General features: G+C 45.9%; 1 protein-coding gene across 8 annotated transcripts in view; it reads right to left on the minus strand.

Moving 5' to 3' along the window:
• Positions 1 to 9536: 9536 nt before the first annotated feature.
• SEC22A (SEC22 homolog A, vesicle trafficking protein) overlaps positions 9537 to 16877 on the minus strand; it is a 635166-nt gene continuing 627825 nt past the window's right edge. For all 8 annotated transcript variants that reach the window (XM_069616682.1, XM_069616681.1, XM_069616677.1 and 5 more), the window contains one exon: positions 9537 to 10149. In XM_069616682.1, coding sequence (XP_069472783.1) covers positions 9949 to 10149 — 201 coding nt within the window. In that variant the 3' untranslated portion in view covers positions 9537 to 9948. The remainder of the gene's footprint in view (positions 10150 to 16877) is intronic.

A 16877-nucleotide genomic window follows, 5' to 3' on the forward strand; every position in this document is an offset into this window, starting at 1 on the left:
CTTCTAGCTGGCGTCGTGGAAGGGTTCTTGAGGAGGGAAAGGCCCTCATCCCAAACGTCGTCCAACAAAGGCACTGCGAGGACCGTCTTCCTCTTGGCCTCGCGCCGCTGATAAAGGAAGCCTTCCTTTTTCTTCTCCTCAGGGCAGAGTTGGAAAAGCTCGGAAGCCCTGGAGATCATGGAGTGGAAAGATCCGATCTCGTCGGGCGGAGCCCTAGTGGGAGGCGACGACGGAAAATCCCCGTCGTATGCCTCGTCGTCCGTACCCGTCGCTGCCGTGTCAGTCCCCGTATCATCCCCTCGGGTGGACGGGGAGGAGGGCGGGACGGGGCGCGACGGTTGAAAAGGAGGTGGTGGATGGATCCTTCTTTTCTTGGTAGGGGGAACACCAGAAGGTCCCGGTTCTGGATCCCCCGACGGGAGAGGTTCCTCCGTCGGTAACGGTAGCCTCGTCCTTATCTCGGAGCATAAGGACTGTATGGCCAACAAAATGGCCGCCGAGTTGTCTTGCAGCGCTGGCAGAGGGGAGTCCGACGGGCGAGCAGGGGCCCCGTCGGTATCCTCGACGATGTCGTCGTCGTCACCTGCGTCGGGGTCCATTCCGACGGGCTGGCCTTCTTCCACGCCTAGGCCGTGGCTTAAGACCTCGATCAGCTCCTCTTCTGAGGTTGAGGCCGAATCTACGACGACGCCCTGCCCCCCCTTCTTCTTCCCCACGGAGGGTTTCACGGGGGTCCTATCGATGGGCACAAAAGAAGACTCCCTCCGAGGAGGCAGGGAGATTCTGGGCCCTGAAGTCGCCACCACTGGTGCAGCCACCACAGGCTGAGCCAGGGCCGCCGCGACCGTTTCGATAGAGGGCTTGGTCGGATGGATCAAGGCCTTCACCACCTTAGGTGCGCTCACCGCCTTATCCTTGAGGGAGGGGGCACTGCCACGCTCCTCCTCTGCCTTAGAGCTCGACCGGGGCCTCTCCAGGAGCTTCGCCGGGTGCTCGGCCTTCCTCTTACCCGACCCAGAGCGTTGGCTCGTGGTTGATGGTGCCGGGGAGGGTGCGCCCTGCCTGGCGCCCGTAGAGCCCGACCGTTCGGCGCTCCCGGTGCCAGCGGACTCGCTGTGCTTGGCCTTATGTTGGGCCCCCGTCGCCGGGGCGCCCTCAAAGGTCTTAGAAGACCGCTCGGATTTCTTCTTCTTCTCGCCAGACGGGCTCTTACCCTCCAGCCAGTTGGCGAGACGTTGATGGCGGTCCTTCATGGTCCGTTCCGACATGTTGCCGCAAAACGCACAGTCCTTCTCCACGTGCGTCTTGTCCTCATGAAGGCAGTAAAGGCAGAAAGAGTGTTCGTCCTCCTTAAAGACGTTCTGCAGCTGGCATCCAGGGCAGACCCTGAACAGCTTTCCGGGCGTCGAGCTTCCCTTCTCCTGGGCCATCTCCGAGACCGGGCCTGAGAAGCTTCTGGAGTCCTCCGAAGTGTAGCTCGACGAAATCTTCACCCTTGAGGGGCACAGATGAATCCGACACGGGTCCCCGTTGATCGGATGTAGGATCGGTGGAGCTTGAGGCTCTTTTGACCGAAAGAATCGAAGTTTTTGTGAAAAAGCGCGAAAAATAGCACCAACGCTCGAGAGCAATAGCACGAGGATCCCAACACATGAACGTGTGGTAAAAATCTGAAGATGGCTGCCAGAGGCGGTGCTTAGGTAGAGGGCAGTCATTGGCTGTGGTCAGTATGACGCAGAGACCAGTGATTGGTTATTACTACGAAAGACAGATCAGAAACGAAACTGATACTGGTTTTTTCTTTACCGAGGATTCCCAGCCTGACGACGGGGAATATTCATGAGCATGTGAATCCATGCCAGACCCCATGCTGGAGAACCAGTACTTCTTCTCGTACCTGTCCCTCTTGGCGGGCGTCGTAGAAGGGTTCTTGAGAACAGCCAGCCCTTCGTCCCAGATGTTGTCGAGCAACGGCACCGCCAGGACCGTCTTTCTCTTGGCCTCCCGTCGTTGATAAAGAAAGCCTTCCTTCTTCTGTTCCTCCGGGCAGAGTTGGAAGAGCTCGGACGCCCTGGCTATCATGGCGTGAAAGGAGCCAATTTCATCGGGGGGGGCAATGAAGGAATGTCCGTCGTATCATCGCCACCGTCGTCGTCCGTTCCCGTCCCCGTATCCGTCGCTGTATCATCCCGAGGGTCAGGCGAGGGGGATGAGGTGTCCACAGGCCTTGTGGGCACGAAGGGCAGAGCGGGATGGACTCTCCTCCGCTTGTTCGGGGTGGCTTCCCGACGGTCCTGGCTCAGGATCCTCCGTCGGGGTCCGTGGTAACCTCGTCCTTATCTCAGTACATAAGGATTGGATTTCCAACAAAATGGCCGCCTAGCTATCCTGAGCCTCTGGCAATGGCTGCGACGGGAGGGACGGTTGCTCCACCGGGCCTTCGTCGTCGTCGCCATCCTCGCTATCTTCGATCTCCTCAGCAGGCTCCTTCCCCTGGGATCGAACTTTCCTGAACCTCTCATTAAGGCCCTTCACGGATTCCACCAGATCCTCCTCAGAGGCTGAGTCTGTAATGGCCACCGCCCCCCACTTTTTTTCCGCCGGGGTCTTCACAGGGGTCTTAACGATGGGCTGGAAAGAGGATTCCCTCCGCGGTGGCAGGGACACTCTGGGTCCAGAGGCCGTCTCCACTGGCGTAGTCTCAGCCGGCTTCACCAGGGTCGCAGCGACCACTTCGATAGAGGCCTTCGCCGGCTGGATCAAAGCCCTCACCACCTTAGGTGCGTCCTGAGCCTTCGCCTTGGGGGGAGGGTCAGCGTCTCGCTCCCCATCGGGTCCCTTCGAGATCGACCGGGTCGCTCCAGCAGCTTAACCGGGTTCTCGGACTTCCTCTTCCCCGAACCAGAGTGCTGGCTCGTGGTTGAACGTGCCAGGGAAGTCGTGCCCTGCCTGGCAGCTGAAGAGCCCGACCTTCCAGCGCTCCCGGTGCCCGCAGACTCGCGGTGCTTGGCCTTCTGTTGGGCCCCCGTCGGCGGGGCGCCGTCACAGGACTTAGAAGCCGCTCAGACTTTTTCTTCGCCTTCTCACCTGCTGTACCCTTCTCCAGCCAGGCGGCGAGGCGGGAATGACGATCTTGCTTGGTCCTTTCCGAAAGGTTCTTGCAGAACACACAGTCCTTCTCCACGTGCGTCTTGTCCTCATGAAGGAAGTAGAGACATCGCGAATGCTCGTCCTCCTTGAAAACATTTTGTAATCCGCATCCAGGGCAGCACCTGAACAGCTTGGATCCGGGCGTCGAGCTTCCCTTGTCCTGGGCCATGTCCGTTGAGGTAGGCCGCAGATTTTCCGGAATCCTCCAAGAAGCGTAAACTCGACAAAAACATCACCCTTGAGAGGCGTACAAGAATTCCGAAACGGGTCCCCGTTATCGGAAGTAGAACCGGTGGAGCTTGAGGCTCGATTAAACCGAAAAAATGAGAAAATCTCCTGAAAAAGCGCGAAAACGCAGCAAAAACTCGAGAGCTAAAACACAAGGACTCCCAACACTTGAACATGCGGTAAAAACCTGAGGATGGCTGCCAGAGGCAGGGTTTAGGGAGAGGGCAGTCATTGGCTGGGGGCAGTATGACCCAGAGATTGTGATTGGTTACTACTAAGAAAGACAGATCAGAAACAAAACTGATACTGATTTTTTTCTTCACCGAGGATTCCCGGCCCGACGACGGGGAATATTCATGAGCATGTGAATCCATGCCAGACCCCATGCTGGAGAAAGAATCCTCTTTCTACAATGAACCCCTTTCCAACCGATTCAACTACAGTGTTTTGCACAGTGCCACGCCTCCCGCCCTGCATCCGTTCATGGCAATTCCATTGTTCAGCTCTGAAAGGTGCTTTCTTTATTTCCCTTTTTTCTTTTCCCAGTTCATTTCCATTTAGTATGTTCCTGACACAAGCCACAGAAGGAATAGCAGGAAAGGGCCGGTACTGAAGAGGCAGCACCTGCATCGATACCATAGGGGACGTGCCGAGAGACAGAATTATTGGGTGGCCCTCACCTATATAGGCGCTAGTCATTGTCATGCTCCCGGAAGGACCCTTCTCAAGCACTTCTAAGTACCTTCCCTCTGTAGAGTAGCGCATTGAAATACATGCACACTACAATGCCCTTTGCCAGGTAAGGGTCTATAGCACGGCATTTGGTCTGCAGGGATGTTTTAGAGCTCTGCTGCCGTACAGGAGTGCCCCTCTTGTTGCCCGCAGAAGATGTGGCAAATGCTGTACATGGAATTAATTGTGGGAAGGGCGGTAGACTGCCCACTGGTCCCTTGTGCTTTCATTTCAGTTGTCGTCACATGCAGTACGAACACTTCATGCTACGCCATTATTCTTAGGAGTAGCATTCACAAAGATGCATACATACTGGAATACAAGAATGTTTACAACAACGCGAAACACAGCTTCATTACGTGGAGAAGAAGGCATTTATTCTGTGGACCCATGCAGCTACAGTACTTTTCTAATCACCAATAACAGTGTTTGCGCTCTGAACATTCTGTTTGCTTACTTGCCTTTACATGCACTAGTATGTGCATGACCAAGCCGCACCAGCTTTACCATTTTGCAGACTCACTACAAACTGTCCCACCTGCAGTTACAGGTTTTCTTCATCTGTACGACTCGTAGGCGACCTCTTGACACTTTCCGTCACACTGCTCAGTGCAGACACAATGTGCCTGTTTCACGGGTATGGAAAGGCAAGCAGCACATCAATCAAATTAATGCGATATTTAACACGCCCACGTTACACTGCAGGTTGCTGTTCCTCGTTTACCAGTGGGCGTCATACAGCCAGGCGTGCTTCAGCCACACATTGGTAGGTTTGCAGAGCCACCCGTGTAGTCGGCAGAAGTACTTGAAATCCAGTAGCCTACCGTATGAATCCGTAGGGCTGGCGACAGGGGCAGTGTTACCAGCACACAGTGGCTGACCTATGCATGGGTATAGGTGTGCAACAGATACACGTGCACTTCCACAACTATTTAAAAGTGCATTCGAAGATGCGGAAATGCGGCAACTAATGGAGTCCTACGGATACTTTCAGTGTGATTGCACATACGCCGGCCAGGTGCAGTCTCCCTAGGAAACGTCCATATTGCTCATCTGTAGTCATCTCGGCCAGTACTGTGCGGCACAGATTCACCATGCAATGTTAACACAAAAAGAGAAACTACTCAAACACTCACCATGTACATCTGTAATTGCTAAGATACACCAACACTATTCAGAAAAGGAAGGGTTGTGCAAATGGATACAGACACCAGACAATTTGGCCTTTCCATACGTTCATCATGAGGGCAGCCAAGGAATCGGTTACAAACCGTTATCACCTTTACTGAAAAAACTATGCTAAAGAAACGTTCTGGTTACAGGGCCCTACTAAAAAGCTATGATATTCACTGACAAAAAATGTTGCTAAAGGAACGTTATGGTTAAGTTGCACTAGTAAAAACCTATGCATTTCAATTGACAAACGTTGTTACAGGGATGTTATGGTTACAGGTAAAACTGAAACCCCCCAGAAATTCGCCAGTTATGGTAACCTAAGCAACTAAAACTCGCGCTACCACTGTGCACTGCAAGGACTAACACCCAAGACATCAAAGATGTCAAAATGCCCATGATGACATGACTGATGACATCACATGTGTACTTAGTTTTCATGAAAAGCCTCCACAAGGGATTGGCATTGTAATGTTGGCAGAAAACTATCAGAGATCATTGGATGAACTATTATGAGAAACAGTTCATTAAACAATTTCTATAAATACCATTGCATTACAGAGTTCTTTCCAGTACAAGGCCCAACTCATGTAGAAACTTAGCCACTGCCTGCAGCATGCATCAAACAGGTGCACTATTCTAAATCTTCCCATGTTGAATAGTGAAATGATTAATGCTTTTGTGTCAAAGTTGTGTACTGTGCAACATGTAATAAGTAGCTAAGAATGCCTCACTTACTACATAATGGTACTACTGTATATAAAACCAAGAGACGACAACGCACACAAATATGAGCATATACAAGGAAAGTACAGTTAGCAAACAGTAGCAGTACTACCAGAAAGTGTTCATACCCTAACTGATTATCTTCATGCACAGAAATGACTGCTGGGTTTCAGGCTTACTTCTCCCCCTATGTATATGTATCATATCATGTGTGTGAACCCTAAGGAAAGTAGTTTAAGACCATATGAAAAGGGTAAGGTCAACAATTTTTTGTTCCTGACTTCCAGTGAAGAAAAGCACCCGGTGTACTTATGTCACTGAAAGAAAAAAAAAAGAGTGAGCCACACGTGAGGTCATCAGTCATGTCATCAATGACATTTGTGATGCCATCTTTGATGTCATGGGTGTAAGTCCTTGAAGTGCACAGTGGTAGCGCGAGTTATGGTGGCTTAGCTTACCATAACTGGCACATTTTTGGGGTTTTTACTGTAACCATAACGTCCCTGTAACAACGTTTGTCAAATGAATTGCACAAGTTTTTACTAGTGCAATTTAACCATAATGTCCCTTTAACAACGTTTTTTTGTTTTATATATATATATATATATATATATATAAATAAACCAACTACCACTGCAGTCTTGTAAATGGTAATGGCAGAATTGATTTCCTCTCTTAGGTGTATTGTGCGTCCTAGAGCGGGATCTGCATGGAAGCTGGACTGTGGCTTTGGAAGGCCCGTCCAGCATCTTGGATTCCATGTCCATCTATCCATGCATGAACGCTGGCATCAGCAATGTATAGCAGAGGCATTCCCATAGCAGGACGGTTGGCAAGTGTCACCAGTGCTTCTGAGTTGTTGCTATCATTTGAGGAAACAGGCACATATTTTCCATCACACCAGCCGTTGGGAGCGTGGGATACCTTGCAACACGAGGTTGCAGATCCTTTTTTGTAATGCCCTTAAAACCCCAGTGATATAGCTATCCAGCATGAGACTGTCTCATACCCAATAAGGAGGGCTAAGTGAGGGTGATATGGGGATCTTTCCCCATACAGCCCCAGGGACCAGAAGTCCTTGATCAGACCATCAGGCTGGGGCTTTAACGAAACAGTCATAGAAATTCACAATGGAGACCATTGACTGAGTGCACCGTAAAGCCACACTAGCTAAATGTAACTATAATGAAAAACATTAATAGAATAGAACTGTAAAATGTTAACATGGAACTTTAAAATACATTGAAACCAAGACAAGAACTGCAACATCTACTGAACGGTCATCGTTTCTCTAGCATAATTTACTGTTTAAAATCCTTGGTGCTCCAACTAGGTGCTAAATATAGTTCTTCACTTCAATGCAGACACACCCTCGCTGAAAGGCCTGGCAAACATCTCATTGTAGTGATATCAGTAAAGCCTTCATGCCGAGGGTGTGCAAGGATCTCCCACATCACTTGGGGAAATAAACAAGATATAATCTAGAGCCATCCTTGCTAGATGCAAAAAGGATGGGGGCAGAGTTGGGGGGTGATAGTTGGATTAACAAGTATACATATACAGTTATTGCCTTCTTGCCTTCTCCACTGGGCTCTGAAATGCTGGATGATAATGTCAATTATGAAAAAAGCACAAATGCACCATGCAGTCCATGGCTTTCATTAAATGGTAAGGTGCTTATCTTTATTTTATTTGAAATTGTGCGGCATGCCGTATTGCAGCACAATTGCTTTGCATGGCTGACTTCTTATTTTGCGCAAATACGAATGAGGCAGTTGTAGGGCGTAGTCAAAGGAATTAAGGCCTACTAGCCATTTTGCTACCAAGGACAAGATGGAAGATGGCTGTGCAGATAATATTCTAGTCGGTCATCAAAGTAGACAGAAAACGTGGTAGAGTTGGCCAGCAAGGAGAAGCGCTCCGAGGTTGTGACTTTTTTTGTTTGTTTTGTTTTCAAGCCTTATTTATTGGGTTTTCAAACATAAAAAGGTACAAAACAACCACCAGAGATGCACAATCAGCATGCCACGATACAATGAATGTCCCCCCTTCCCAGTGCCCCACTGTGACGTTAAATCTCCTTTGTAGACCACAGTTTGCAAGTCCATCTCGGTGTGCCACCCACTCCCACTGTCTAATACCCAGTCCAAGAAACCGCTAGACCCCCCTACAAAGTCCAACCTCAAATTGCATCCTGCCATTTCCCCCAGATTTGATTATGCTTCTGGGGGCAACCCCTGTCTCTGGAACACACACAGCTATAGGTCACAAAAGTGGTCCAATCTCTCTTGCCATGATGAAACCCTCAGGGCCACGGGTCCACCCCAAACTCCAGCTATGTCTCTCTTGGCCACTATCATCACTGTCTTAATCAAACAACTCTTTATGGGACCAATCTGAGCCCCCCTCCCGGCCCCCCACATATTTAACCGACAGAATTTCCAGCAACGGCTTCCCCAAGACCTCCGACAATGCCTCTCTAACCACTCCCCAATAACACTGTATCCTTGAGCAGGACCATATAGTGTGGAAGAAGGTGCCCTCCTCTGCCCCACGCCTCAGACAGTTAGGGTCCTTTGCCCTTCCCATCTTGTGGAGTTCGGGAAGTTTTGATGGAAAATCCTTGTAAATCTGGAGAGCACATCACAAGAAACAAAAGGCCTTCTTGCGGCACATATTTGGTGTTGTGAGAGGAATGAGGAGTTTACACTCGGATCACAGAGCCAAAAAGACATTTGGCAGGCTGCCTTCACCCCAAGAATACTATCCAGAGTCTTATCTCCTAAAGGAATGCGTTTTTGTACAGTCAGCTGTGATCACCATAGCCACCTTAATTTCTGGTCAAAATAAGAACTTTCCTCTATTCCTCAAGTCTTTGAGAAAATTGGCAATGTCTGTACAGATTTGCTACAGCAGATCCTTAACGGCTGGAGGTCATGCAAGAGTACCACTGTATTTATATTTCGCCCAACCCCGCAAGCAGAGCTCGGCCCATGTATTTCTTTCTTAAGGACTTGCTGGTCGATCAGGAGCGGTTAGGAAAGGGTGCGCTTCTATGGACCGCTTATGGTTTGTTAACGGTCATTCATGTCGAGATGGGTAAAAACGTGTATGAGAAAATATTTCTAGTACATATGACTGGGTGGTATGCCACATCTATAAGAATGGGGGTGGGGGAGATTTCGATCAAACTCCCAATGGCCAGCCTCCTTAAATAGGACAGTTTAAGAAGGTTGAGCGTGAAAAGGCTAAGGAAGCAAAGTACATACTGAAGGCATGATGTGTATAAGTGTGTGGGGGTGGGGATCTTCAGCACCAGGTCGATAGGTATCCTTCATTTAAGGTGGCAATGTTCCTGACATGGTCAACGGTACAGTAACATTGTTAACAAATGTTTGTAGTTTCTGTTCTTAGGTTAATATTTTCACATAAAAACCTAACATTTCCATCTGATAATCCAAGGTTCCATCGAGATCAAAACACATTTCTTTTAATTTGGGGAGAAAGAAATAATCAAGACTGCAGTGTTGTTTCCGGAATGTAGTGTTTCCATCAGCCATATCTCACTTTTATTTATATGTTGCTGCCTCACAAAGGCAAAACTTAAGTCCCAGAATCTCCATATCTGTAAAACCATCCTAATAATTTGTATTCATTTCTTGCTCTTAATCGTGATAGTGTCTAATTTTTCTCATTGAAAATTCCCTGAAACTCAAGATATTTGGCAGTGTTCATTATCATACATTTGCCAATAACATACGGTCATTACTTTCGGTTCTCAATTCTGTCAAAGAAAGCTCAGAGGTTCAGTCACAAGTGGCCACAAGAACCCTGGTTGTAAACAAAGCTGTCCTTTCTTCAGATGGGAAAGTCGCTTCCTTCCAGAGGTGGAGCAACCTTAGGAGCATCCTTGGATTGAAGCAAGTCACACGGTCGACATCAGACATTGTAATCTGGAGACTTTAATTCCGGTTGCCTCATTCTGATCTGTAATGTTGCAAATGCACCTATAGTCACGTGAAATAAGAGCTGCCAAATGTTGCGTAGTTCATACAGGTACATGTTGCACAAGCAGATCAAACCGAACGTCAGGTAGGATTTCACATTGCGCCAGCTTGTGCAGTAGGCAAAAAGGTAACACTGAACAGAAACAGAAGAAAATCAAAATTAGTTCTGGAATGAGAACATGAGAATTTCAGTCTGCCCATTACAAGGGCTCGCCTTTTATTTTCAGGCTATTTATTTATTGTTTGCTTGTTAGGCACTTATACAATAAGAAAAGACTGTTGCAAATCACCCACAGGGCAGGGACGGAGCAAACGTGGGAAATACATTACAACACAATATTTAAGAGCACAAACCTACTATGCCTTGTGAGTATTGAGAACATGCAAGTGCCGAAAAGGAAGAGGGGGTACGTGCTGGGGAGTCCGAGCTCGTGGCTGAGCAATAGACGAAATAATAGGAATATTGAGTGCTACATGGCCCGGGCCACGGGAGGTGCAAGTGCGAGCCTCTAGACTAGAGGGTGTGCAAATGTAAAGTGCTGTTGATACAGGACCTGAGAAGAATTGGTGTGAGAAGTAAAGGCCCAGAGGATACATAAGGGCCAAGGACACTGATACAGCAACTGTCGGATTAGTAGAGGAAAGAAGGAGGGAAGGAGGAGGAAACGAGAAAAGTCTTAAGGAGCTTCCGGAATTTGAGAAGATCCTGCTCAAGGAGCAGGGGGAGGCTATTCCAAAGGAGGGAGCCTGCAGAGGAAAGTGAGCAACCCCCTGCCCTCTGTTTAGAAAAATGCTTTACACACAAACAGTTGGTGCCAGAGGAGCAAAGTGGTCTAGAGGGAGAGTATTTAGGGATATAAAGTTGAAGATGGTGTGGGCCCCGGACCCAGACAGCCTTGTAGATAATGCAGAGGGATTTTAATTTAATCCTTGCAGCAACAGGGAGCCAGTGACTCTTTAGTGCAAGAGAGATGCGAGGATAAGTCTTGCTGCCCTATTCTGGATAAGCTGGAGGGGTCGCAGAGTGGAATAATGAAGATTCAGGAGAAGGCTGTTACACTGTTACAGTAGTCAAGTCTAGAGAAAACCAGGGCTTGAGTCACATTGAACCTCTGAGGGAAAGTGAGAAAAGGTAAAATTCCTTTGAGAAGGAAGAGCTGATAGTTGGTCTTCTTGGCAATGTCCTGAGTGACAAATATACAATTGCCCATGCCACTGAGGACTATTGGTTGCTGTCAAAATGATACTCCGCGAGGATACATATTTTACTGGACTTTTCTAAGACTCATTTAATGCACCTATGAAAAGATCCATAGAATACTACATTTTGTAAAGGGCACATTTTACACATATAGGCGAACAAACAAAAATTAAATACAGTACATTTCAGCTTCAGGGAAAATGTTTTTCATATCAAAAAGTAGCAGTTCATGCAGGTTCATTTGATACCTCAACTATCATTGTGCATTTTGTATTTTGTACTCTTCCCAAATGCCATTTATTTGGTGTATTTGGCCTTTTGTTGTTAGTCCTTCCACTTATACTCTTATTGCAAAGCAGAGACATTTCAAAGGAATGGGATGACCAAGACCCTATCTTATGTAATCTTGTAAAGGTAAAAGGCTACGGCCAAGCCTCAGATTCACTCTGGAAACAAAGTAAATATTTTTCAAAACATACATTTAAACCTGCTACCTTTCTTGCAGCCTGTTGCTATACATGCATTGCACACTTTGGAGGGGTCTAATTCTCTTACTGGCATAATAGGGGAGCAAAGGTTGGAGGCTCTATAGAGAAGGTTTCGAGCTTTGCGTCTAGCTAAAATATGCTTTGCTTTTGAAGAAATAAACTAAAAGTATTTTCAATGTAGCTTTCAGTTGCACAACATACAAAGATTCTCTTTACAAGCAACCAAATGAATTACGTTTTTCATCACAAAAACCTATTTCATTTTCACAGCAGTTTCATAGCAGATAGGAACACTTAAGAACAATTGCACTTAAATAAATGCAACATGTGATGTGATTTGAAGGATACTCTCGGTGGCCGCGGTTCTGCTTTGTAGTAGAATTGTTATGTAGAGAGTTGTAGGGTTTGGTGGTATGAATTTCGAATAGAGGTTCACAAAATTAAATTAGATTTAGGTAACGTTAGTATTTATTCTTATGCTTTTCCAACTGCCCTTCTCTCCCACTGTACCCTCCCTCTCTGCTGAGTCTGAGAGGAGATATTCTTGTGTAGAGGCTCTAGACAGAAAGAATACATTAAAATACAAAAGAGCTGGGTGGATCAGTTTGTATAGATTGAAATTTGAGTGTGTTGAAATGCTGTTCGGAAGCAGGGTTAAAGCAATGAGGGAAAACATGTTTCTGCGTGTTCTCAACGCTAAGGAAACCATGACTACGTCTAAATGACACGTGATGCACAAGGACGCTTATATTGAATGTAACATGTTTGCTTTATGTTTGTTGATAAAGTCAGCTCCTCCTTTTTGGGCTTATTTGATTAAATGTAAACCTTCCAATGGTTTGTCTTTGAAACAGATCAGGCAGCAAATATATCCAACCACAAAGACAATCCCTGTTAGTTTATGAGCTCCAGAACGATTAGAGTTTGGGAAAAATGAGAAAACTCAGATTTCAGTGAAAAATATTTTATCTACATCTTGTAAAAAGATATGATCTTATCTACATTGTGAAAGCAGTATGGAAAAGACTGCAGTAGAAGAACAAGTTATTTAGCCCTGCTAACCTTCTTTCGACTGGATGTTCCTCCCACATATTCCTCATCTTTAGATATATTTCCTTCTGTAAAGAAATGTCGGCAGAGGGCGCCGCAAGTTGTCGACTCAATGTCCCTCAAGGGCCTGCATCTCCCTTCGAGGTTGATGTCATCAATAGTATAAATAGCACGCACTGCACCCGTTACTTTAGTCCAGTTTTTTTCGTCTTCTTGCCACAGGATAAATCGGTATTAGTGCAGTCAGCCGAGACCAGACGCTCAAGTGCCTCATGGTTTAATGCACAGAAATTCTACTGCAGTGTAGGATGGGAGGGGCGATGAGGAATACGCTGCTGCAACTGCCATCAACTTCAGGGGGGGAACTTTCCTCTCCTTCAGGGATATGCTCATCTGCAATAGAGATGCAATCCCACAATGTGTGGGTAAATTTAGCAAGGGTGCAAGTGACAGTGACTGATTTCAAAGCCATACTCCCGGATGAAAAGTTTGTCATTTCTGTCCAGTGGTATTGTGGGATATACTGCCTGTCTTGAGGGGGAAGTTGCAGCTTGTACCACCAGGCTTTCCGTGGTATTGTGGGATATACTGCCTGTCTTGAGGGGGAAGTTGCAGCTTGTACCACCAGGCTTTCCGGAGTACGATGTTTGGATAGATATTCTGGGTCGCTACTAGAAGGTCTATAATTCTTTGAAAAGTTTTTGTTTACAGTCGGGCTCCTCTCCGGTGACTCCCAATTAGCTTTTACCCTTTTTTGAAGGGCAACACAAAAAGGCAACTCAGGGTCTTTTTGGGGACCTTTATCTATGATGACTGTGAGATCATCTTGTTCAAAGGGTGAAGCTGGTCTACCCCATCCCAGACATTCTGTTACTTTGCCCATTAACTGTCTGCAAGGTGACTCAGTGTGCCCTGATGGGTCTGGTTTTCCAAATTCTTTGCAAATTATCAGATTAATCCCTCAACCTTGATTCCTCCAGTATGGGGGCGTCAGGAACATTGGGTGTACCATAGTAAAACCCAAAAGCTGGTATGTCCTGATCTGAAGGCACCTGTTCTTTGAAAATTGAAGAAAGGGACTTGAAAGTCTCTTTGGAAGAGGTTTGAATGTTTTCTCAATTTCCGACGAGGGCTTTGACGTCGAAGTAATTGGCTTCGAAGGGCTCGACCCGTGACTCTTTCATTCGAAGGGTTGAGCCGAGGCCCTCCAGGGCTCTCGAAGGCCGGCGGCTGTTCACCTGGGCTTGAGGCCCACAGGTTTTGGCCTTACTTTTCTCCTCATTGGCCTTGAAAGGCGCGACAGGGTCATGGCCCTTTACTTTTTCACTCGAGGGGGCCGGGACCGCCTTCTCAAAAATTAACATCTCTAGTCTAAAAGCGTCTCATTCAGCTTTAGTCGCTGACTTACCCGGGCAGGCTACCCTGCGTTAGAGCGAGGAGTATGAGGACAGGTATCTGTGCCATCTTTTGTTCGAAGATGAGGAATGGTGAGAACCGCTACAGGAACGTTTCTTCATATCATTGGCACATAGAGGTCTCAATGTTGGGACCATTAAAGGTTATCTTGCAGTGCTTTCCATCTTCAAGCGCTCTTCGGAAGAATGTTCCTATTTTAAAATTCCTTTAATAGTGCAATTCTTAAAGGGACTCTCTAATGGGTTTCCTCCCTCTGCTTTTCAAGTCCCAGTTTGAGACCTTAATCTGGTTCTAAGGTTTTTGATGTGTGCCCCTTTTGAACCTTTGCACACATGCCATTTAAGACTACTAACGTTGAAAACCGTTTTCTTGGTTGCTTTAACATCGGCACGAAGAGTGAGCGAGTTGCAGGCACGGTCTTCTGGCCTACCCTATGTTGTGTTCCACAAGGACAGAGTTGTATTGAAGGTTAAACCGGTTTATAGTGAAAAGGTTGAATGAAAAAAAGTTGAATGTCAAAATCTCGAGAAAAAAAAAAGTCGCATTTTTTTAATGACATTTTTTATTCGAAATGGGGGGGTTCCCCCCCCCAACCTCCCTTTTTTTTGTTTTACCCATTTTTTTTATTACCGGACCCCAAAATAAATATATAGATAAAAAAGAGGGAATTCGACTTTTTTTTTCGAGATTTTGACTGACCACCGGTTAAACCCTCATTCTTACCTAAAGTTGTCTGATTTCCATTTAAATCAGAAGATCATAGGGACCATATAGAGAGCATCACCGCGGTGTCTAGTGTATTATAGAATCCGGAATACTCCGACAATGTATATACCATACTCTAGTCGTTCCCACATTTCATTAGGGGTCTATGTATGATGTTAGATAATATACAAATAATAAAAATATACAAAGTAATGCAAATCGATAAAGGTAAGAATATTGTTATGCATAAATCCCCAACTTTTGATAGAGACAGAGATAAGCACTAAACTGAGGTATGGGTCAAATCGCTCTAGATGGTATAGTTGTAACAATCCATGGTTGTAACCCACCCGCTTTGTATCTCCTGCAGACGGGTCCTCATAAACGAACAGCCCAATCAAGCTGCAACCAAATAATACTAATAACAGCATATTACTTAATATCAGCTGTTCCAGCCCTGAAGAAAGTGGTCTCAATACCACTGAAACCGGACGGCTCATCTTTACACTGTATCTTGGCAAAAATTGGACTAAAACAAAAAAATCCATGCCAGATCACAGTTTGATCTCTCCACAGAACATAGGAAAGACCAAGATGTATGAACATTTTTTGCGTTTGAAGTTCAGGAGAAGAAAATGACACGTCACTCTTGAGGATAGAAGAGAATCTTTATTAGAATCTTCATTAGAACTCTGATCCAGCTATATCGAATTTTACATATACCCACCTACATACACCATGGTCGCAAGGTACGACTGTTACAATACCAACTAGGGACCCGTGGGATTTTAAAGTAAATCTGCGTTCCATAGAAACTGAATAAAGTTAAAAATTTGGTTTCTTGGCAAATTACTTGAGAGCAAAATCAACTGAATCATAATGTGGGACTAACCTAAAAATGTTACATGACAAAGTAGGCACAAGGGGATAATAAGTAACCCCTCAAGCTCTCCATGGAAGATGGTGTGTTCTGGGTCTACAAAGTTACAAAAGGTAAGTGAAATCAATTTCACTTTACTGCTCTTGGAAACAGTAGTTTAACCAAGAGAAGGTATTTAAACCTTTGGGAAATCTTCAAGACTTTCCTGTGCCACTGCACCATGAAGGTGCTGTGTCAGAATGTAAAAAGATGATTCCTATGGAGTTTGTCAGACTCCAAAAGCCAAAGAAACAGTGTTCAAATCAAAGAAAAATACATGAGAGAGTGGAAAAAAGGTCTCCCTCTCTCCAGGATAAAAATTAAATGTCCAGCAAAGGAGCTGGGGGTCTCTAAGATAGAAGGGAATTAGCACATTTCTGAGAATTCTCCCTAACACTGTTTTTTACTGTGTGTACAAGCGAAGTGCTAGTGCTCTGTAGCAAGAGCACCCAAACCCTCAAAGTGAAGCTGTGTATATACAAGTAGTGTATGTTTAGCGATTTTAATTTCCTGTGAATTAAGAGTTTTCCAAGGCCTACATTCTGCCTAACTTGTATTTTGAAGCATGCTCTGTGCTTTACTGAACCCTTCACCGCTCTCCACTCCAGTCTAAGCCTTACTGCTCAGTCACACTACCTTCAAAGAGTTTGGCTAGACATTGGTGTCTTTCCCTGTTCACCAGAGTAAGGAGGCCTATCAGAATCTGTCCACAGGGCCAATTCTGAAATTCGACCTGATAATTATAATTGGGTATTTATAACGTGCTCAATACCCAGAGATTTACCTTTACAACTCCACACTAAATGGTGGATGTGCACAAAATCGTTACGTTGAAACTAAACCCCTATGTTATGGTTGCTTTTGTTTACCTTATAAAAAAGATGCTGTTCTTTCTCCAGCATGTAATGCAGATTCCCCATTTTAGGTAGTGCAAGGGAGTACTGATTCTGCTAGACACACAGGCAATTAAAATGCTTTTTATGTGTTATCTTTGAAAAGCAGAAATAACTTTACAACCAACGTTTACTAGCAAACCCTTGGCGAAAGTGTGCTTGGTTTTTCTGTGAGCACATGGTCTAAAA

The sequence above is a fragment of the Ambystoma mexicanum genome, chromosome 9 (genome assembly GCF_040938575.1).
Source record: "Ambystoma mexicanum isolate Mex_15411 chromosome 9, UKY_AmexF1_1, whole genome shotgun sequence".
In the NCBI taxonomy this organism is placed as follows: domain Eukaryota; kingdom Metazoa; phylum Chordata; class Amphibia; order Caudata; family Ambystomatidae; genus Ambystoma; species Ambystoma mexicanum.